Here is a 24,237-nt window from a genome sequence, read left to right as displayed (position 1 = left end):
TCCTGTCGCACATCATGCAAAAAACGTAGCTCCTCATAAGTAGTAGTAGGCTTATTGTACTGTGTATTTACAATACTCTCTGTCATATTAATGGCCATCAAGAAATTTTCATATTCCAGTGTTTTTCTTGTGATGAACTTTTTCTTGTACTCTTCGTTATACGGCCAGATTTTGCTATAAGCAATCGGATGACGATCCATCGTGTATATAAAGCGTACATGGCCGTGGCTAGAGCTCGAATTGTCGATCAAACGGCCAGGCCAGGGAAGATAGCCAGGCTTCTGGGCAAACACAATGTCCCCCTCATTACACTTATCTTAAAAGAAAGTTAAGTTAATTACTATTTTTTTTATATATTTTTTTAATTTTAAAACTATTCGAAAAAATAACGTTGACCTTCAGTTTAAATTTTAAATTCGTTCGGTTATCTTATAAGTTTATACCACTTTTATTTTAATAAAGTTTAGAAATATATTTTCTTCACGAATTTTATGAATTTTAGTGACTAATGCTAAAATGTATTGGTCACTATGTACCTGTAGCATTAAGAAATAATTAATATAAAATAAAATTAAATATTTAGTTTTAAAGAGTTAAAGTAAATTTGTAATAGCTAGTTTCACATTGTGGCCGTAATTTTGACCAACCGTCTGGAAATAGCTTTACTTGAATTCCGCATAATTTGGCATATTTAAGAAGCAAGGTTTTCTCTAATATTCGTGGATTTTAAACTAACTCTGGCTACGTAACAGCATATCTTTACAATCTCTATAAAAAAGCAAACAAATAATAATTAAATACTGATGACTATTCCTCCATTTACTTTCAGCTTAAATTGTTATATTTCTAAACGGTAAGTGTCGCATGTTTATCAAAAATGTGTATTTTGAATGTTTTTCAATTTGTTTTTAGCACAATTTACATAATTTCAGTAGAACAAAATTTACGTTTGATAAATTTACTTTCTCTTTTCGAATTTAAATGCTTTAAATGTCGTTTTGGTTAAGTCTTTGAGTTCAGTTTATATTGTCATAGCTAAGGAGGAGGACACTATTTACATTATCCACACGCCACGTTGACCAAATGGCCGTGCAACATGTGGCTGCTGCTTTGGCTTTGAAGGTATTGTGTGCTTCTAATTTGATTTATATTTATAAAGCCGAAATCATTTGCTTTCGATTGCCATAATAATAAAGCGTCGTTACATTTAAATAATGACCGGGCCGACGACAAGAGTGAGTTGAGGATGATGATGAGGAGGATGTCGACGACGTCTGGTAATGGCTATGAAAATTCAATTATAACCCAGCCGCAGCAGGATGGCCACAGCGTTGGATGGCTTGGCCATTCGTTCAAAGTGGCAGTTGCCTTCAACGGCGAAGAAGAAAGCACATAAAACACGTTGCAAGATTAATTGTGCACGCTGTCGTACATTACGACGCGCATACGCCGTGTTGTACATGTGTAAATAAGGACGGAGGCTGAAACAACAACATTGTCGGAGACTGTGACTGCTTTTTTGGTCATCATATTTAATTCAAGCATAAATTTTTGCAGGCATATAAAAAAAGGACACGGCGAGAGCGCGCGGCGGCGAAATAAAAAAGAATTAATACGTTTCGGTTAATTTATGTGGGCCGTGGCCAGCAACAAGGACGCGCTGGGGACTGCGCTACGGATGGCGCCCATGAAAAATTGCCCGGCTCGAGTCGGCCAGTTCCACAAACTCCTCCACCACCACTACCACAATCTTTTCCCCTGAACCAATGAGCCACAAACGGCCGTGACGAACGGCAAGCGACACGCACCCATTCGCAGACTCCTTCCCATGCCATGGCAATGTTCATAACCATTACTATGGCTGGCGATGCCAACACGGCTTTTGTCTCGTCACCCTTTTGGCCATTCCCTCACTGGCACTCGAGCCATTTGGTTGCCTTTTGTTATTGCAGTGGTCATGGGTAATTACGGACGTGTGCGCATGTGTTGGCCATCGCATGGCCACCTGCCATTGTTATACACGGACCTCCCAGCCCCTCCACCAATGCAGCATTTTAATTTGTCATAATTTTGCTCGTTCGCTGCCTAATTAGCTAGTCAGCAGACCTTCATTCCCCATTACCACCTTCACTTACCAGCCATTCGAAATCGTCTACAATCCAATGCCAAGAATAGTTAACAACAATATTTTTTATAACTTTATCGAGCTGAAATCGAACCCAATAATAAACTTGACTCTAAAGTGTCTCCAATCGAAAAGTCGCTCACAATACAGCGATATCGCAAGCGGAAAAGCAGACATATAAATATGTTTAGAGATAGAATTATGTTTGTTTACTTTGTAACATGTTCGCGAGCTTGATAGAGTTGTGTAGATTAGTTCTCAAAAAATTCAAATGAACTTGTCATTTAGACCTAATTTAGACAAATCTATTTAGACAAATCTACTAAGCATTTGTCATCTAATCTATTTTACAATCCCAAAAAAAAAATATTTCCATGCCCACAATTTTTGATATCCATTTTGGTGACGAACGATATTCAAACAAACCTCTACACGAGGTAATAGTCTAGTGAAGAAAGCATATTCTAGCCACAAAATTTCCGATATCCAATTTTGTGACAAACAAAATTAAGTTCAATATAAAAAATTCAGGGACTGAAAATAATGATTATTGTTCAAAATAGCAACACAAAAAATCAACCATAAGGAGAAGTTCAATTTTTGTTTTGAAAGTACCAAAATTTTTGTTATTTGTATATGTCTGCAAACAGCTAATAAACTTTTATTTGAGCTATAAAAGAAAAAAATCAAAATTAATGGTTATTTAAAAACTTGATTTTTGAAATCACATTTAATAATTATTTGTGATCAAAAAAATTAAGAATAATAATTGTTATTGATTTTTATTTTATTAATCTTTCATAAGAGTCTTTGATTTTTTTTTTTTTTGAATTAAAGTTTTTAAAGACTTTACGATTTGAAAACTTTTGAATAAAAGATTTTGTCAATATCTTCGCTTATACTCAAGATAGAACTTTCACAATTACAACACCAGTAAAACCTACGACATTCTATGAACCTTTATCCTCTACTAAATATCTACACAATTTTTTGTTGCAATAATCACATCTCTTAATCCAATAAAGATATTTAAATTTAAAATAGTGGGAAATTGGCGGTAGAAGGCGGGAGCTAGTTATCTTCCATCAATCTAGGGAATTTGTAAACGTGAGTTCAAATACTATTATTATTTTTTGGACTCAAAAAATATTTTTCTGTTTTTCCAACTACTTCAGTACTTTTTTTTACAATGTAATCGGGGAAAATTTTTCCATGGTTGGTGTAAATAAAAGAGAACCAAGTGTGTAATTTTGAAATTTTTATCTTGATTATAAGCGGAGATATTCACAAAGACTTTAATTCAAAAGTTTTCATACGACAAAAGTCTTTAAAGACTTTTATTTTATTCCTCAATAATAAAAGTTTTTTGAGACTTTTAAAATTTTAAAATCAGAAGTAAAAGTCTTTACAGACTTTTAAATTATTTATCAAAAAAGACTTGATAGACTTACTTATGACTAATAAAATAAATATCAAAAATAATGATTAATTTCAATTTATATTTTTTTTAAATAAAAATAACTATTAATTTGTATTTTTAAAATAAAAGTCTTAAAATAACCATTAAAAGTGACTTTTCTAGATATTCCTCATAACAGCTATGGTCCCTGAAAAAATTTGAATAAGAAAGGCAATTTTATTTTAATCACTTGTGGCTTTATGGCAGATCCATCTTTACCCTTGGTAATTTACTGGAATTGATTCTTATTTAAAAATATGCCTAATTTCACATCTTCTCATTGGCAAAAGGTGTCGATTAGTTCGTTTAGTTTGTGTACCTCTCAGCTGATGAGCCATTAGCACCATTTTGCTAATAGTACAATACCTACTCATTCAAGTTGACTGTGCACACACACATTATGAAATCAGAAGCAACACATATGAGAGAGGAAACAGGAAACCATAATCTCGATGCCTCATCACTTCCGGGCAACACTCAACACTTGCGACTGCCGACTTAATTTTTCAGCCAATAAACGAAGCAACCGACAACACACCAAATAATCTCCGACAACAACATCGAGTCGAGCCCGCTGAAACCACATAAATCAATGTCTGAAGGAACCAAACAACCCACAATGAACCAGACCCAAAACTCAACTCAACTCAACTCGACTTGGCCAAGCACACTGCCATTGCCATTTCCAATGCCATTTCCATTCCCACTCGCAATTCCATTTTCATTTTCACATCCAGCATTCACATTCAAAGCCAGCAATGGCATGCAGTGACAGAAATTGCAAAATATTTGATTTGTGCTTATTTAATTTGAAATCTTCTACACGATTGCGATCCAAGAGCCAAGAGCTAGAGCCGAGAGAAGTGGAGAGAGAGCACAGACAGACGACAGAGCCAAAGCTAAACCAAAAACCGCATGCCACACATATGTCCTATGTCTCCTATATATGAGCAGGAGATGTCTGTGTGTAGTGTGTGTATTTGGGAGGAAGTCCATTGAGTTGGCTGGCTTGGCTACTTTGAATGGAACGGCACTGATTTAGATGAATGACAGAGAATGTTGGAGTAAGATTGCCAAGCCTAAGGCGCAACATGCAGCTCGCAAGTGCGTTGTGCAGTTTTCAAGTACTGTCAGCTGCACTTAGACTGCATCAGAATTTGTGCTGATGAATTTTCGGGTATAGAGCGAGTCATTTTGAACAATGCAGTACGATTAGCTGCACAGGATGATGATATTGTTGATGGAGATGATAATCAGGGGCGCAGCAAGGGGGTAGAAAAAGGAGCAATTTGGCCGGTCTTTCTTGACTTTCTTGAACGCAGTAAAAATAGGGGAAAAAAGTATATATATACCATACATATTTAAATGAATTTGGCCATTATTGACCTTCAATATAATTCGTTAATTTCGTTTAAACATGAATTGAAATCGATTTAATAACAGTTGCGCCTTTAGACAAATATAATTTCGGGAATTATCACTTAAAGCCCGGTCAGACGAGCGTTTTTTCACCGACACTTTTTGCTTTAAAACTGTCAGATGTCGTGTGAACACACAAAATTTGACACCAAATTTGGTCAATTTAAGCCACTGAAATGCATACAGAAATAATAGAATGCTGCCAGATTTTATGAGAAATTAATCGATGGGACATCTGTGCGAAAACCGATGCAAATATTGTGAATGGTAAAAGTGACAGTCTGAAGTGGGCATTAGCTTAAGCGGGTGTCAGACGGGGACTTTTTAACCGACACTTTTGCTATTCACATTATTCGCATCGGCTTTCACATAAAGATGCCATCGTTTAATTTCTCATAAAATATGGCAACACTCTGTCATTTCTGTATGTACTTTAGTGGCTTGAGCTGACCGACGGAAGAAACCGATGGAATAGGACGTGTTCGATTTCCATGTTGTTGTAAGATGTAAGATGTAAGTGTCTGTAAAAAAAATCCTCGTCTGACGCTCGTTTTAATAGTCTTCAAGTTTTTGAATTTGTACTTTTGACTCCTATCTACACAGCACTTTGGCTCATTTGGCAAAAGTACGTGGAAAATATCAATTTTCGCGTTGTTCTATTTGGCAAAAATTTTGACGTGGCTCGAACAGGATTTCTAGTAATTTTCTATGTTTAGTACATTTTTTGTGGCATAAAGAGCTTTTTAATCGAAAAATTACTAAGGGAAATAGCATACAGGTTTTTTTTGGACTTTTGATCAGAATATCTTTAAAAAGAGGGGGTTTTGGTATCATACTTATTAGTTTCTGTTAACAGATTAATTTTTTAAGCTAATTTAAACAAACTTAATAAAAAAAACATTTTGAATAACAAAAAAAAATTTTTTTTATGAGCCTATAATCTTGGGACTTTTGCAAGTTTAGGTTGATTTTTAAAATCGTGTTCATTCGAGCTCACCAAATTTGACTTATGGCTTTGATTCTGTGAATATTTAACAACAGGCAAAAAGAAAAACTCAATGCTAAAATTTTGCACGTTTGGAATTTTTGACTTTAATGACTTTACCATGTTTACCATATTTTCTATGTTTCGCCATAGCCTTAGCCCATGGACAGGAGTAAATTATAAAAAATGCTCAAAGGCTTTACTATGGCAGGTTTGGCTAATTTCCTGAAATGAGCCATAGTCCACTGCTTATAGAAGATAGCTATGACATCCAATTTAAGCATCGACACTGAGAAGTTTCTTCACGCATATGAAGGGACAGCAATTGCATGATGTTACATGGTATAAAAATGTCCTGAAGACCGTTTTAAGGTGGAAGTATTAGTTATGCTGAAGATTTACGATAAAGACAGACTAATCTATTTAATGGCAATCTCAAACAATTTTTTTTGGAGTTTGTCCATTAAAATTTAGAGAAACAATAAACAAATTTAATAAAAATAGGGTCTTTTTTCCCCGGGTCAAAAAATGTCTATCTACGCCTCTGATGATGATGGTGATGATGATGGCATGGGAATGGTATGTCGTGTTCATGTTCAATTAGTGCACAGGACAGCCTACACTGTTCATATAAAATGCCTGCGAGTCTAATTAATTACTGTGCACCAGCAACGGTATCAACGGTCATCCTGTGTGTCCTGTGTGAAAGCATCCTGCGTTTGTGGTTGCACCACATGCATAGTGGACACTCGGCCACTTGTACATTCATCCATTGTCCATCGTTCCCCTCCCCAACGGCCCATCGACAACATTATTATCAATGTCAAGCCATTGCAATTGAAGTTGCGGTTGCAAGCTGCAAGCTGAGTGTTGCATGTGGCCTGTTGCCAACTAATGCCAAAATAGGTTGATACTCAAATGGATATTGTTTAGCGGCTAAATATTAGAAATTGAATTGAATTGAACAACGCACGGTTCGTGACATGGCATAACAACTACCATAATCAGCAACACTATCATGAAGAAAATATATATACATAAATTTGCCTTTACTTTCCTCTCCTATGTTCATTCCATGTCCGACCATTGCGAATTTATATGGAAAACAGCAGCAGGAAAAAGTAGAAAATTGTTGTCGCCAATTTGCATATTGAATTACATTCATTGTTGATGCTCGCTTGCGTTAAATCCTTCAACTACAATGTTCATCCCCTTTTCCCCGCTAACCCTTTTTCGGTTCCTGTTGTCTGCAATGGAACCTTGCTTACATTTTGATGCCTTTTGAGTGACGCTGACAATGCTGACAATGCTGCCAATTGGCAGCCGCCACGCAAAATGGCAAATGTTATAAAATATTCAGTTATAATAACAAGGGAAACCCGAAACCACCTCCTCTCCATACTTTTTGAATTTTTTGTGAATGTCGTAAATATTCTTTTCATTTGATATTAACAACAAAATACAAACAAATTGACAGAAAATGAAACGAAATATCGTATAGCAATTTTTACCCGTTGCTTAAAAAATAAGTAAAAGGGTATATTGTGTTCCTTGGAATGTATGTAACAGGGAGAAGGAAGCATCTACGACCCCATAAAGTATATAAATCCTTGATCAGCATCAACAGCCGAGTCAATATAACCATGTCCGTCTGTCCGTCCGTGTCAGCGCCTAGATCTCAGAGATAGAGATACCAAATTTGGCACTAGTGTAAAGATTTATTTTAACTCTATTATTTCTTTAAGTGCGAGTATTTCCATTAAAGAAATGTATTTACTCCAGTATGAAAATGTAGTGTAAACTTTTTTTTATCAAACAATTGTGCATACATACTTTTTAATTAAGGCTGCGTATAATATAAAAAAGGAACTGTTACCTTTCATGAATGCTGAGAACGCAATTTCAACAATTAACATTTAAAACAATGTTTACTTGTATTTAAATGCAGTTGACCTTAAAGTGCTGAGACAATGATTTTTATGTATCCACATGAATTTATAAATTTGTTTACTGTAGTTAAAGGAGCTATTAAAAAATGAAGAAAGTGGTAAGATTTTGGTTTTTTTTTCCGTTAAAAATTAATTTTGTTAGTTATTCCAATGATCGTTTTACACGCTGAACACTTTATAAGTTGCTGCTTACTTTAAAATAATCTAGAAATCAATACAGAATTTTGTTAAATGAATTTAAAAAAAAAATAATAATTGTGCTTGCGATAAATTGTCTGTTAACTTTATCACGCACATGAAAGAACATAACGGGTTTATTATAATAAAACTTGTGTTAAATTAACAGATAGTTTTAGCTACAACGTAAACTTATTTATTTATATAGACTTACTCATAATTTTAACATGCAAATCAGAAGACATCTAAATTAGCCGAAATTATTTTTAGAAAAATAAAATAATTGAATAAACTCGTAGGTATATTTATATTAAGTTTTCTTAATGAGTTCAACATTTATACAGCTTGCTTGGCAAATCGAATTATGCCAAGTTTTTGCTGAAGACGCTAGAAGCCAAGTTGGTTGAAGTGTATTCTGGCCAATTGGCCAATAACGAAACAGTTAAAACAATTAAAATTTAATTTGCAACTTTTTCTGATGCACATTTCCGGTTCACCCCAATGACATTTACAGAACCAGTTTGCAGTTGGCCCGAGTCCGAGCGTCGTTTTGGTCAAAAAGGTATTACAGTGATTTAATTTAAAAGTTTACACGCAATGGATGCTTGGGGATGTAGGATGTTGAGGATCGGGGGATAGGATTGAAACGGTTGGAGATGAAGCACATGCAGTAAATTAAATTGTTAACTTAATATAGAAAACGATTCTCATTGCCGGCTGAGATTTTGATTGCCAAAAGTAGAGAGCCAACAGTTGGCCAAATTGCCAGGCATTTTGGCATTTGTGTTTCATTTTAGTTTTTAGTCGCAGCTACCAGTTTTACCTTGCAACCTGCCGTTGCACTTGGTGTTGTTGTTGTTGTTGTTGCTGTGCAAACTTTTGAGCGCACATTAATTAGAAGCTGCCACCGTCGACAGGCAAGGCGCGCGCCCGGGTGCCATAAAGTTGCTTGCGTCTACCAAAAAGTGCAACATGTACACGAGTGTGCCCCAAGTTCGTTTGGTTTGAGTTGCGTTTCACAGTTTGAATTTAAGTTGAAGTTGAACTTTTTTATTTTATTTTTTTTTATTTTCGTTGTTCGACGAATTGGTAGGAGGAGGCAAGGAGTTGCTTTTAATTAAGGCCGCCGACAACGTCATGCACCCATGCACTATGCACCATGCACCATACACCATACAACTCTTGGCGGGACGTGGCAGTGACGCGAGCAGTTGCTTTATGCAGGCACTTGCTGACGGTACTTGGTTCGCTGGCTTCAACAAGGTGTTAACATTTTAAAGTTCCCTTTAATTTTGTTAAAAGCATCGGCAAACATATGCCGACAGGTCGGAAGGAAGCAGGAAGGGCAGATGGCAGATGGCAGAGAGGGGCACCCTGTCTGTTATAAATAACGCAATCTTCACGCACGTAACTCAAATGGCAGCTAATGGGGCAAGTTGAGTGGGGGGTGCAACACTGCGTCGCGTCTCATTTAGCGCACGTAACCAAATAATGACCCAAAATGATGGCGTTTAATTCAAATGAAGCTGCTGTTGCCACTGCTGCTTCAGTTGCCACTGCCGCTGATGACCAACGCGAAGCTTTCACATAACGCTAAATAAAAAAACACACAAAAAGCACAAAAACCATGCAGCTGTAGTCGACTAGCAAACACGCTGTAAGCATTAATTCAACAGATGATTGAGTGGCTTTTCTGCTTCAAAATATATTCTTTACATTATTGATAATGGAAATCGAATTATACAATTATTCCCTGTAGTTAGTGAAAAGGCGATCGGATAATTCTATAATTTATATCTACATAATATTTTTACACAGAAGGCTGCATTTTTCAGATTTTAAAATTGTTGACATAAATCTTTGAAAATAAGTATGAATAAAGTTTCATGGAACAGGTTTATAAATATTATTAGTTTTATATATTTATAAACCATATTATTGCTTTTTTTTTTATTGATCTTTGAAAATAACTTTGAAGGCTTAATTATTGTGGTAATTTTTGCTGCCACTTTAAATTAAGACTTTACTTTATTTTGTTTGTTTTTTAATCAATCAGTTTGCGGAGCGATATTTTAATAACAAAATAAATTTTATTGCTTTTCATTGACTCTAACGTATTTTACATTTTAATTTAAGCAAATAAAATGCTATAAGAATATGTAGATGACACATTTATCATGCCAGAAACTGTATTCACCAGGTGTGTTCCAGAAATCTCTAGAGTTTTTGAAGAGAATTGCTTTTGAAAACAACCGATCGAAATGTCGGTGCTCCTTAAATGTCAGAGATTTAGTTATTTCGAACATATTTTCGAAGTTACAAAAATCGGCTTTCTTCCAGTTTTAACACATTTTTAGGTTGAGAAATATTTTACATAATTTACAAAATTATAAAAAATGTATTTCATGCATTTTTATTCAATTTAAAAATTATTTTAGTTGAATTCAATAATTATTTCATTTTGTGAAATCTCTCAACAATTTTTTAGACATTTGAAAGCAATGCTGGCTTCATTTCTGGAACCCCAATAGTTGTTTTTGGGTTGTTTTGGCGCTGTTCGAGATTTTTAGAATATCTGTTTTGATTTCCAATTTATTGTAGTTCGTCAAGCAGAATCTTTTGACATTTAATTTTTAGACCATCCTAAAAGTATGCTTTTATCCCTTAAATATCATAGGGTATGCAAAACTGCGTGCGTTTTGTAAATGAAATGAAATGAAATGTTTTATCAACGTGCCAAGCGCACTAAACAGACAGACGACGCGACGGGCCGAATGACTGAGTGATGGTCCTCTGACCACGTGTATGCTATAAGGGCTGTTATTATTGCTTACACCCCCTCTTTCCATCCTACATTACATCCCCCTCCTCGCCCCCTTTGGTATTTGTTGTTGTAATTGTTTTGTTGCCGTAAATGCGGAGATAGATTGCAATTGCCACAGGCCATTACCAATGGAAATTACGAGAACGAGTACGAGTGCGAATACGAATACGAAAGCGAATTCAAAACGAAGACAACTGCGGGTTCTCGTGTTGCTGGACAAACTCGTAGATTAGAGGATGCTAGGTCCATTCTACATACTGGAAGCGCGTACAAATTTCTTGTCATTAAATTAAAAATAAACGACAATATTTTATGCGCCTATAAATATGCAACGCACAAAATGTCCCCCTCTAACGGAAAGCGAGCAGCTGTTATTTTATTTTATTGTTGTTGTTGCTTCTATCATTACTGCTGTTGTTGTTGTTATTTTGGATGTTTTGTCGGGTTGTGCACAGAGTTGTTATACTCTTTCAAGGGAGTATTACAGTTTGTGTAATACATTTGTATTTTTTTATTTTAAATTTTAATAAAATATGCACAAGGATAAGTTTCCTGCTACCTAACTATGCAACATCAACTTTTTTGATTTGTACTATCGGTTCAAAATTATTACATTGCTACCTACGTGAAATTATCAGGCCTGTACCTGTTTTCCCTTTCGGCTAGACTTTGCCGAAATGAATTGATTGCAATATGAAGCTTAAAAATCAGTGCTAATGCTTAAAAATCATTTTTAAATTTATCTTATACTGGAGGAAATGGTTTTTTAATTGTAACCATTGTAAATTCCATCTCTACAATAAGTTCATTTGCTCGAAAAATTTTCCATCAGTGTTCTATATATGCACTCCAAAACATCATACATTTTTTTTTTAATTATTTGTGTTCAGCGACTCGACTCGAAGCACATCAGTTGCTGTGTTTTTTTTTTTGTTTACTATAGTGTCAGAAATTATTCGCCACGCCAAAAAAACACGATGTGGTTGTTGATTTCTCGTCGATGAAGAAGGCGTCATTGTGACGCCAATTTGTAAAACATGTGATTTGAGTTTTGTGAGCAAATTAGGGAAAACAACTGAATCGCACGATAAAGATATCAAATTGATTGATAATTCGAAATATAAATTGTTGCCTAAATTAACAGACTATTAAATGGTAAGAATTACAAGCAAAGTTCTTTAAATTCGGGTCCTGAATAAAGAAACCATCTGTCAAAAAATATTTAATTTTTACGGAAGTCAAGCAAGAGTATTTATTCTTCGACACTCTAAAGTTAGTTTTTCTTTCTTGTTTTTGTTTTTTTATGTCTTCTTTATGCCAGCATTGTTAGATTCAAAGTTGTTGCCTCAGGCAGAACAACGCAGGTGTGACCAGAGTAGAGATTGAGTGCCACTAAAATGAATAGCCGCCCAAGTGATTTGCCTAAGCCTTGTTCTACTGTAGAGCTTAACGTGCTTACATATACTTGTACTTCGCACTCGTATATCTTACAGATGCATAAATAAAATGCAAAACCATAAATTGTGATTAAAAACGGTTTGTTTTCTTCATGCAAAGTATATTTTAGTCACTTGTGCAAAAGATTCTCCGACTTGTTAGTTCATAAATTCACAAAGTTAAAATATTGGTTTTCATTTGCTTAATGCTTACACTCGGAAAAAATTCTAGTAGCCTATTCAGTTAAATCAATTACAAAATTATATTTTATTCTAAAGGAATGTCTCCAGCAGGCCCGGAAATAAAAATTCCTGTCAAACTTCATATAAAATTTTTATTTGCTGGTCTGCTGGAGTCAGGCCTCAAATATTTATTTAAATAAGTTGGTCATGAGGATTAAACTGTTTCGAATAATATGTTAGTCCAACTTCTCTCTGAGTGTAGCTCAAACAAATATTGAATTTGTTTAAAATATAAAATATAACAAGCTGAAATAACATTGTTCTACTTAATTCGATCAATATTATATGAAGTTCGGCCTAAAAGTAAAGGAGAAGTAAAGGGGTAAGATAAAAGTCATTGAGATTTAGTTAATTGACTTTAAAATGAATTAAAAATTACTTTATTTTCAAGCAATGTAATTCCACCAAATTTATTTACATGCAGCCTTAAAATTATATATTTTACCTTAAGCAATAATAAGAGATATTTAAAATTAAATCATTTTCTTTAAGGACTCGAAAAGAATCGAACCTTAAAATATCGATCAAACAACTTCTGTCAGGAGTCATATCACGTCACAAAAGATATTAAAAGAATGGTTGTTTTTTTTTTGCGAAAATATTTTATATTTGAAAATTGTTAATTATTAAATACTATTAGGAAACAATATAACTTGAGCAATAAAAGTGTTAGAAAAGTGAAAATTGTAAAAATAAAATTAATAATTTGTTATTTGGCATTCAGTTCATCGCTTTTCACAGCTTTAACTATATCTGACCTAACTAAAATTACTTGTATATTAAGTTAACAGAACACGATCCTACGATATGATATCGAGTACATAGTTTAATTAAGTATTTTCTTGGCATTTGTGTTGGTCTCAATCTCCAACTTGGCATCTTCAAAGTCAGCAGATTCCCGCCTCGACTCATTGTCATTCCATGGCTGCGTTTCGGCCGTGCCCCAGATGAGGTAGATGACATTGCCGGCAAAGAGGACCATGGCGGCAATACTGAACACCAACTGCCACTCGCTACGATCCGTTGGATGCTTGACCAACACGCCCACCACAAGGGGCGTACACAGTGCCACAAGGTTCGTGAATGTGCTCAGAATGCCAGAGAGAATGCTGGCGTGGACGGGTGACAGATCAATGGTATTGAGTTCGCTGCCAATTGTCGCAGCGCTGCTGACGCCCACGCTGAGAGTGACCAGGACCAAGGCCAATGGTTTCTGAGTGGACTCCACAAAGCCGAGAGCCAACATAATAGCTGCTGGTGTCCAGAGTGCGATGCTGTTGTAAGTCTTTCGCAGTGCGGTTAGACTGAGGCATCGTCGCCGGAGCAGCACATCGGCAATAAGCAGGTAGACATAGCACATCATCCACATCAGCAGAAATGGTAGTGCGGAGAATAAGGCATTGCTGTGCATATCCAGGCCAAGAACATTATTCAGATAGGACGGTAACTCCGCCTGCATTGTGGCCAATCCCCAAGTGTCGGCACAGCGGGCACAGAGCAGCGCATAGAACGGCGGCGATGTGAAGATGCCACGCCATGGTATTGCCAATCTGCGTTCCCGCCTCGCAGAACGTTGCAAATCGCCAACAATGTAACGCTTCTCGGCCTGGCCAATACACGGCGCTTCGTTGGCCCGATTCGAGCCGAGCAGCAGCCAGAGCAGACACCAGATGAGACCAAGTGCTCCCGACGTATAGCTTATGCCTGGCCAACCCAGATTGGAGCTGGCCAGCATGCCGGCTGCATACATGGCCAACACATTGCCACAATCGAAGCCCGTGTAGGCAAAGGCGCCCAAACGTGTACGTTCCACGGCTGGCGCCCAGTTGGCCAAGTGCTGATGGATGCAGGGAAGCGTTACGCCTTGACACAGACCCTGCAGCCAACGGATGGCACAATAGGCTTTCCAACTTGCCATATAGATGCCCTGTGGTGTCCACACTGTTAACATGGCCGATCCAATGACGCCCCAGAAGAGAACCAACTTGGCGCCAAAGCGTTTGCAAAGATAGCCACCGGGAAATTGTGTTAATGCCGAGCCCCAATAATAGCTGGACAGAATGTACGATTTCTGTGGCTCCGTCCAGTTGTAGTGCTGTCAAACGGAGAGAAGAAAGAGTGACCAGAGTTGAAACATTTTTTTGGGGGCGTAACATTTTATGGCACGATTTTCACTTACGGGCAGCTCGGGATTAACGGATGTGGCATTTGTCATGGCAACCACAGCCACGCCCACATTGTATTGCAGTATCGTTGTGACAACCAGGCCTAGAAAAAGCAGCAACGCCTGCAGGTGACGCAGGCCAAGGCGTGGCACTGAAATGCAAATCAGTCACCCAACCGTTCACTTTCAAATAGTCTGCCTCACGAACTCACCTTTCTCCAGCTCCACATCCGTGTTGCTCATTCTAACGGTACTCGACTCCTTATTGTTGCTCTCACTCTCTCTCTCTCTCTCTTCTTTTGCTCTGGTTATTTTTGGTCTGACAACAATTTGTTGAATCTATCAAAAGTTGCTTTATTGCTATCGTTATTATTAGCAGTTGTTAACTCGAGCTCATTATTTAATGGGTTTTTTATTTATCTACAAAAAAGGAAATTATTTATTAATTTAAAAGCTTTACAAAGAAGCTTATTTCTTTATTAATTCCATAACAATAATTGGTCTCAATTCGGCCCTCAATTTAAATTACGAGCCCTACGTATGCTTTTTTTTGTCAGTTTACGTTGCGTCATTTTTTTTTATTATTTAACAAGTATGGGCAATAAAATATATACAAATTTTTTGAGTTTTTTAAATTTTCGTTTTAAATTATTTCTTTTTAGATAAAGTCAATATTAAAGATATGCTTTTAGTGCGAACTATGTATTATTTGCATCATATTAATGGGTTATTTAATTTAAAAATTACAAATTTCGTAAAAGCGTTGTCAAGTAATAAATTTTGAAAAAACAATACTAATTTAAAATTTTACTGCTTAATTTTTAAATCACATAATATTCAGGAAATGAGATTAGATAATTTAAGAAACTTAATAATAAATGACACACAAATTAATAATAGATTATAAACAATTAATATGTACATAAAATTCAAAAATCATCTTTATCTATTAGCTAATTTGTTGTATTTTTAATATGTTTTATTTTTTTTAGTTGTGAAAGAGAGTAAAAGTAATTATTAGGTGCTAGTTGAAATAAGTTATTATTAGGTGCCAAGTGAAATAAGATGTGAGCTAGGGTAATTACAAAGTAGTGTATGCATAAAAAATTATTGTGATTCAGTTAAAACAAATGCAACTTATAATCACAATTGAGAAGAATATTTTGCAACACCTTTAAACAAAATGCAATTTCGACAAAAGCGTGCGTAATGTTATTATTGGGAATCAAATGTAAATTTATAAATATAGGGAAAAATGTTTATAAAGTATATATATTTCAAATCAGCATCAACAGCCAAGTCGATATAGCCATGTGTGTCTGTCCGTCTGTCCGTCTGTATGAACAAAAGGATCTCAGCGACTATAAGAGATAGAGTAACCAAATTTGGCACACAGATTTCTATATACCCCATGCAGATCAAGTTGGTTTCAAATGATAAAAAATGCCCCCTCCGCCCCCGCGAAAAACCACCACACCTACAGTTGTTGAGATAATATGTTTTTTTATGGCAATTGACGTTATTTATATAGATCTACGATCCCACTGAATCGCGGAAGATCGGACAGATAGAACGGCAGTTATGGCAAATTAAAGTTTTCAGAGCAAAACAAGTAATTTCTTTAAAGTCCTTTTATAAATATAATGAAAAAAGTAACGGGTATCCTATGGTACAGATCTCGACTATAGCCTTTCCGACTAGTGTTATTCTCCACATACATTTCTGAGATTTAGATAGTATACTGTTTTGTTTTCCGTTTCCTCTTTGTGCAGTGTATTCCAAAATATCGCTCATAACACTTAATGAACAAAACAGCTTTTTAGTAATCAATCAATTGTGATTATGTCCGCTTTTGTGAGTCCCAAGTACAGTGGGCAAAATGCTAAACTATACGACTGAAATGTAAACTTTTGTTTAACATGGCATGACCATGTCAACGTCATAAAATGATTTGGCTAAACTTTAGTTACAAAAGCGTGTTTTTTGTTTTGTTTAGCAGAGTGTAAGTAGGCATCAATTGATAGCTGAAAGATTCAAGTGAAGAGTTCCATTTGGGCAGAGTCCGAGTTATATTTGTTTGTTGATTTGGCATTGTTTTGTTTGTTGTTGTGATTTCAGACTGTGTGTATCTTCAAAAAAATGCAAATCTCAGAAAATACAATTCAATCTGCGCTGCTAAAAAGATACTTTTACACAATCACACTCACACAAACACACACAAATAGAGATACGCAAACATTTGAAAAACAAACTAGGTACCTCTGTCTCTGTCGCTGCTTCTTCCTGTCTGTTTGTTCTCATTTTTGTTGCTGTTATTTTTTCCAATTGTTCTGAAAGCTGTCAATCGCATAACTCTCGAATAGGGCTTACCCAAAAGGGTGCCGAAGAGTGTGCGGTGATGGGGTGGGGAGGGGAGGGGCTGATCTGGCGCTTACAGTCTACTAATGCCACAATAAAGCAACAAAAAACAATGCAAATCGAAAGCAATGCTAAAGCATATTTTTGGGCCCATGCAAATATTTGCAAATTCGAATTTTTGTTTACATTTTAGTGCAAATTTCGCAAATTACTCGCATTGCAATCTGGCAACACCCGCACATGCACATTCAAATACAAATGCACTCACCCCCCGATCCCCCATCACCCGCCACCCACAACCTGGGACCTCGTGTGTTCACTTTTTTGTTGTTGCACATTTAATTTAAGTAAATCTCTCTCTTCATGTGCTTGCACATTAGAACAGAGGCGTCGACTAGCAGAACTTGACATTTTTTAAATTGAAAAATTGTATTGAAGTATTTATTATATAAATAAATTTATTGCTCGATATTTTTCTAGACTCATTATATAAAATGAAGAGAAAAATAAAATCAATTTAAAGGATGCATAAGTTCAAATTAATTTAATATAAAATAGATTTATGAATTATTATATGTCAGATATAATTGTTAATCTATACAAATGTTTAAAAAGTCTTTATGTGAGATGTTGATAAGAAGGGGATGATAGGAGAATAGGATCGATAAATATACTAGTCGACACTTACAAGAATAATTTTGATATACAGCACTACAACATTCAGTTTATTTTGGGAGACCCCTTTGGGGGACGACACTGTGCACTGTATCTTAAATAATATGTCTCATTCGCTTAGTTATATTAAAAACAAACAGGCAAATACACCCGACATACACAAAAGTCGAACACTCAAATATCAACACCGTCCAATATGTTTATACATTTTCTATCATTTTAATTTAAAATATCTGACGAATTTTTGTGAGAATTTTCGTAAGTTTATAGGTCGGCGAGAGAAAACATTACAATTCGAACAAATATACTGCAAAACAAGTATACATGTATTTGCATTTCGTATTTCAATAAATACAATGTAGTTTGTAATGATTAATGCATGAAGAAGAGCTTAATCTGAAACAGAAACTGAGAGAAAATGTTAGTTACCTAATATCCAATATCCAATTGAACTTTAGACTCGCTTCTTCTGTATGCGTGCTAGTTTTTGAAATCTCTTCGTACAAAGTATTCTATAAATATCAAATTATAAAAGTATTTATTTTTATTTTTTTTTTTTTGTAGTTTTATTTTCAGTTGCCCCGTTTTTCCGTTTAATCGTTTAGCGCGTTCGTTTCACTGGCGTTTTGTTTTCAACTGCGCTTTGTTTATGAAAATAACTTTTAGGCATTCGCCGCCAACCAATTTAATTCTCGCTTAATTAAGTCTTGCCCAGTGAGTGGCAGCTACTCATGTGACTCACGATTGGAATGGAACATGTGGAAATCTAAACTTGATCGGACTCCGGCCGCCTGGTGAAAATAAGGGAATTCTATGAATTGCTTTGTTTGCGTAATGTGACAACTTCATCGGTTCAAATACGAGTAATTTCAATGAAACTCTCATTCAATTAATTTCTCGTTTATCATGAGGTCATTCATATATGTACATATATTTATTATTTGTTAAATTTAACAATTATCTAAGTTGTTTTTATCAAATAAAAGATAATCGATTTCTGTTATAATTTAAAAATAGATAAATGCATACAAACAAATTTAAATTTGAAGGTAACGTGTTTTTTGTGCACTTTCAAGAGCTGGCTGGCATAACACACGACAGCCTGCTCAGCTGATCGTTAACATTAAAATTCTGTTTGCTCATTTTTCATTGTGGCATTTTTTTACATTTACATAAGTTTATCAAAGTTTTTTGTTCTGCTTCAAATCACACTAAATATCAACGAAAAAGGTGTAATTCAAAAAGTAACGGCCGTTTAGTTTGTTTAACAGAGAAATTTAACAGAGCAATGTTAAGTAAAGCAACAGCTGTGCAATAACCGAATCATGTTCATTTGAGTAAGTGGTTCAGCTGAACAGTTTCTCAGATGTCTCTGAACTTGTTCAGTTGCGATCTAGCGATCATTAATTCTCTCAGTATTTACTGTTCATTAACAACACATTTGTTGTACGTACACACATGTGTGCGTGTGCGGACGGCGAGAGATATTCAAAATTTTTGGGTATTGTTTTAATTGTTAGACGTCGAATGTGAAACAACAACGTGCATGACGCGCGATAAATGCAATTGATATCGATTGAAACAAAGAGATACAACTGCATATAAAGTTAAATTGAATTATACACAAATTATTGTGTCGACAAAATACGATCGCAAAAGACGCGCAAGTAGCAAACAAACAATCGTCGTGTGTGTGTGTGTGTCTGCGTGTGAGTGCCTACGTTTGTATATGGATGTGTGCCCGTTGCGTGTGATTCAATTGTTTAAGCAAACAGCAACAACCACTGGGCAATTTGTTTTACCATTTAATTGAAGTAACAAAAATAGTATTAATAATAATAAGAATATCAAGCAGCCGTTGCTCCAAAAAATAAAACACCCGGCAAGTGACATGACGACATAAAGATAATAAATTAAATAAAAAGAAATATATAGTTATTTTTGCTTTTTATGTCAATTTCGGTCACTAAGTTTCGTTTGATATTTGGCATAAAAATCTGTTCTTTGTTCGCGTCTCGTCTCATCCCGTTCGTTCTGTTTTATTTTTTTAAGCTTTTTTGTATCCTCTCCAAAAATATTTCGCGCGTGTTTTATGTTGTCCTCACCTGGTCACACTCGTCTCTATATCCTCACATCGCTGTTAAAGAAAAGTGAACACGCGCGCAATTTGCACACCACCCTTCCTCCCTCCCTTCCTTTACTCTTTCAACCTTCAACCTTCTTCCTTTGTGCTTGTGGCATTTTTGGCATTCTTATTGCATTCCACGTGCGTTTCGTGTTTTTGTTTTTTTATTCGAGTATTACGTCTCGTTTATCGTATAACATTTTTTCCGTCGAATGTAATTTGTTTGCTAATGTGTCCCTTTTATGTGCAATTCGCTTGCACTCCCTCTTTCTTCCCCCTCACCACTAGTGATCTATTGTAAAATCTTTTACGTTGCATCTTTATGAACGTGTCAAAAATTCAAGTGAACAAATAACAACAAACTGAGATCAAGTTCCAACAATTAATCGTAATTGATACCAACAACAGCAACCAAACAAAATAAAAATCAGCTACAACAACAATAACAACAACATCTTTTGCACCGCTGTTTCGTAAGTGTCTTGCACTTTTTTTTAATTTTAGTTAGTACTTTCTGTTATTATTAATACATTATTTCTTATCTCTTTGTCTCACTTTATTTTTTTTTCCTTCTTATTGTACATACATATGACTACCTTAACATATCTTCACATATACACATGCACAATCATATGTACTTACATACATACATTATTTACCTGTTGCCTCGTGTCTTTTTCCTCCATGTCCATGTCTGTATGTCTGTCAGTCTGTCTTTCCCTTTCGCACATACTAGCCTATTTGTACGTTTCATTGTCAATGGTTATTTCATGATTGCGCTTTGCTGTTTTTTTTTATATTTTAACTCTTCCCCTCTTTAAATATGTGTTGTTCACGATGTTACCTTGCTGCGTACATACGAGCTCAGTATGTACACATGGATGTATGTATGTATTTCGAATGGCACAATACCTACAGTACTACTTCACTTTTGCTTACCTCCTTCTCCTCACAACACTGTCCACTCAACCCAGCTCATCTCTTGATCGAAATTCGGCTGTTTTGCGCCCTGTTTAAGTCTCTCTCTCTCTCTCTCTCTCTCTCTCTCTTTTGCCTCTTCTCTCTGGCTTAACCCTGGCTCTGTCCGCTGCAGTGTTGTCAAAAGAGTTTTGTTTCCCGTCACATCTGGCTATTTATTAAGTTCAATTACGGGAAAGTGTCAAAATCAGCAGGTAGTGGGAATTTGACTCTTTTTTATAAACCAGTATTTTTTTTGCTCTTTTTGGCCCTATCAAAAATATATGTGAGCACGGATCTTAAAGCCCGACTGTGAATAAACCTGAATGCTTTGCAGTTAGCTAGCTGCATTGCATTGCAAAATAAAAGAGATGTGCGTTTCTATGTCACATTTAAAGATACTTTTATAAAAAAGAGGATTTGAGTAAAAAAAAAAAATAAAATAAATGTAACCCATTGAACACAAAAACAGTTCAACAGGTGACAATATCAACATACAGTTACAGCACATGTAGAGTATACCAGGGATTAAAGCCGTAACCTTTAACCGGATTGAAATTGGTAACCGTAACTACACCGAAATCGAAAACACAGAAATAATACAAGTTTAAATAACCGATTAGCAACCGATTCATGTTAGTTTCGCTTCAATCAAGCATTAAATTCAATTATGTTGTTAATAATCATTGTTTTTCAAACAAATTAATTAATAATCAAACAAATTTATAATAATTTATTTTTTGTTAAATTAAATATTTTCTTATTAACATTTCTACCACTTCTTTTTTCTTTTTGGCACCGAAATTATATCGGCATTTTAAAAGCGACAAAACCTAGAAAAAACCGGTATCCGTTACATTTCGTAACGATATACAAAGATTTTTCGTAACCAAAATGCGAGCCTAACTGAAACCGATATTTGATTCGGTTTGATACCCCTGGTTCAATATTGAGATAAATGTTTTGAATACTACTAAAAATCATAAGATTAAAATGTAAATAAAAGTGAATTAGAAATAAATGAGATTTTTATGTTAAGTGTTTGTATTGAAAATTGAACTGTTTTTTGGTCTACCCGCTAAAGTCAGTCTTTTGCTGCTTAAAAGTTGGCAACACTGTCTCGTTGTCGTTTTCATTTGCTCACTTCGCTTCCTTTCTGCATAATTCCGCTGACTCATTCGCACGTTAAACATGTTCATAACATTTTTCTACTTCTTTTTTTTCGTACTATTCAATGTGGTGCACACACAAACGTGTTTCGTTTTTGTTTTTCAGTCGCGTTGTGGTTTTGACCACACACACGACACTTTTACAGCCTGATTTTGATTGTCAGTCGGTCACCACATTTTGTAGGTTTTTCATTGTGTAGACAGTGGGTTTGACCTTTAGCCAGCGGTTCTAGGGAACACCTTTTCAAAGTCAGCAACGTGGTGTTATCGAATTAAATAATTTCATAGGATGTTCTGTTCATTGGAAATCCTAGTGAGTGGGCTAATTAATCGAAACTCTATAAATGATTCAATTAGAATAGAACAAACTGTTACTAGAAATTCAAATTTTCATGAATTTCATTAACATCTGCGGAGTTTTACTGTGAACCCATTTTTAATTTTGGTTTTCTTGCTTAAGATAATCCAAATAGTTTTTTGAAGTAACTAACTACTTTATAAAGCTAAATGCTAAGTTTATATAAAAACTCCGCTATAATTTATACTAATTTCAACTTATAGATGTCCGAATTACATTACTTCATCGCAACTGAAGATAACTCTATGTGAAATGTCATTTTGGTCATTTGATAGGTGCTAATTTGTGATAGGAAGTGTAGTTATGATAACAGTGAGAAATAGATATGTATGTCTAAAACATATTTATATCATCAATGATATATTAATAATTTTTGGCGGCTTGATAACTTTACTTAACCTTACTTCTGTGAAAAAAATTAGTTCTAAAAGTTTTATAATCATTATTTTTATGTAGCTTAAACAGATAGATAATATTTTCCTTAAGTCAAACGTGTCTCGTGTTTATCAGTCTATTGATCACACTAAGATTAGTGCTTTTCGTTCAGCATACATATATAACTTTTTTTTGGCCACCTTCATTTATGCCCATAATAATGCAGCTGCATTTCTCAGCTGTAACAAGAGCAACAACAACGATAGCAATAACAATAATAACACTAGCAACAAAAACAAAAACAACAACAACATCAACAACTTACATGCGACTGCGACGCGTAATTTGCAAACAAAAAGTCATTAAAATATCAAATTAGCGTCTGGCGTAGAGATTTAGTCAAGTTTCAAAATGATGTTGACGCCAGTTGTGCCTCGATGACTGTTAACGTCTACAAACAACTGAGAATGACTGGATATATGTACATTATTTTGTGTATGGTTTCGTGGCAGAAAGAAGAAAAAAACTGAAAGCAAAGCGAAATGTGGCACCCGCATAAGCTCAACAATTTACTGATTAGAAGCAAATTCACCCCACACGTTTTTCCTTCTAGCCAACGTTTATTAGTCGATATGTATGTTCTTCGAAATTAGTGTCGTGACACGACACGACACGACTTTCGTTCTCTTTAGACATCACTAAATGTAAGGTAGAATAACGAATATTGTAAATAAACATTACAAAACACGGTACTTTACATTTTTTTGAAATTTTTTTTGAGCTTTTAAGCCTCGATCAAGGTTCATCTCTATTGAAGATGATACTTTCTGACGTAGAATGTACGAATAAAAACGTACGAAAGATAAGGATTGAGACATACTAAAAATATATTTTTAACAAAGTATCTTAATGTTCTACAAAATTTTACTTTTAATTATCTGAAGCTTTAGTGAAGGTCCATCTCTAGAATACAATTTACCCACTTCAGTTGCTTTAGAAATACTAGGAAATGCGGTAAATATTAAAATACAAAAATGTGAGAGATAATCGAAACACATATAGAACCACAAAAAATGTGTTGAAAATGTGTTTAAACTGCGATCGTGCTTTAAAGCTTTTGCTAGAACCCATCTCTAGTCTAGAGTGTACTCTTTTATTTCGGAAATACTATCATTTCAGAGCGCTTATCGGAAACAGAAATAGCCGATAACACAATTTACATGCGACATTCAGTGGTTTCATTGTCTAGGGTGGGATGGGTGTCAGCCGACGCCACGGCGGTGGTGCATTAGCAGTTAATTGAAATTTGCGATAAAAATAACAGAGAGAAACACGTTTTTACCTGCGCACTGATGTGTTCTGTGGTTCTGAATCAGCTGGGTTGAAGGAACTCGCTCGATGTCGGCTACAATTAGTGTTAAAAGTACCGAATTCGCTAC

General features: G+C 35.3%; 2 protein-coding genes across 6 annotated transcripts in view; one reads left to right on the top strand and one right to left on the bottom strand.

Moving 5' to 3' along the window:
• Window positions 1-13,210: 13,210 nt before the first annotated feature.
• LOC117791477 (putative inorganic phosphate cotransporter) lies at window positions 13,211-23,307 on the bottom strand. Of its 3 annotated transcripts, none has more exons than XM_034631253.1 (4): window positions 23,124-23,307; window positions 14,994-15,201; window positions 14,797-14,933; window positions 13,211-14,712 (listed from the first exon to the last, which is right to left on the bottom strand). In XM_034631253.1, exons 2-4 carry the CDS (start codon window positions 15,022-15,024, stop codon window positions 13,444-13,446), a joined length of 1,437 nt encoding a protein of 478 aa, XP_034487144.1. In that variant the 5' UTR covers window positions 15,025-15,201; window positions 23,124-23,307; the 3' UTR covers window positions 13,211-13,443. The 3 variants fall into 3 exon arrangements, with proteins under 3 accessions (XP_034487144.1, XP_034487143.1, XP_034487145.1); XM_034631252.1 differs by lacking the exon at window positions 23,124-23,307 and adding an exon at window positions 18,244-18,576; XM_034631254.1 differs by lacking the exon at window positions 23,124-23,307 and adding an exon at window positions 18,244-18,576 and having other exon boundaries at window positions 14,797-14,904.
• LOC117791476 (polypyrimidine tract-binding protein 1) overlaps window positions 19,191-24,237 on the top strand; it is a 180,586-nt gene continuing 175,539 nt past the window's right edge. For all 3 annotated transcript variants that reach the window (XM_034631250.1, XM_034631244.1, XM_034631249.1), the window contains exons 1-2: window positions 19,191-19,315; window positions 20,228-20,412. The gene's annotated coding sequence lies outside the window, so the exon portion shown is untranslated. The remainder of the gene's footprint in view (window positions 19,316-20,227; window positions 20,413-24,237) is intronic.

This window comes from Drosophila innubila, assembly GCF_004354385.1.
Source record: "Drosophila innubila isolate TH190305 chromosome 3R unlocalized genomic scaffold, UK_Dinn_1.0 2_E_3R, whole genome shotgun sequence".
Lineage (NCBI taxonomy): Eukaryota > Metazoa > Arthropoda > Insecta > Diptera > Drosophilidae > Drosophila > Drosophila innubila.
Note: the sequence above shows the minus strand (reverse complement) of the source record. Positions and strands in the feature narration are given on the sequence as shown.

Coding starts and splice junctions, on each gene's coding strand:
- LOC117791477 (XM_034631253.1), bottom strand. CDS start 15,024: ATGAGCAACACGGATGTGGAGCTGGAGAAAG. Junction 14,934..14,993: donor GGATGTGGAGCTGGAGAAAG/GTGAGTTCGTGA, acceptor TTTGCATTTCAG/TGCCACGCCTTGGCCTGCGT. Junction 14,713..14,796: donor CCGTTAATCCCGAGCTGCCC/GTAAGTGAAAAT, acceptor TCCGTTTGACAG/CACTACAACTGGACGGAGCC.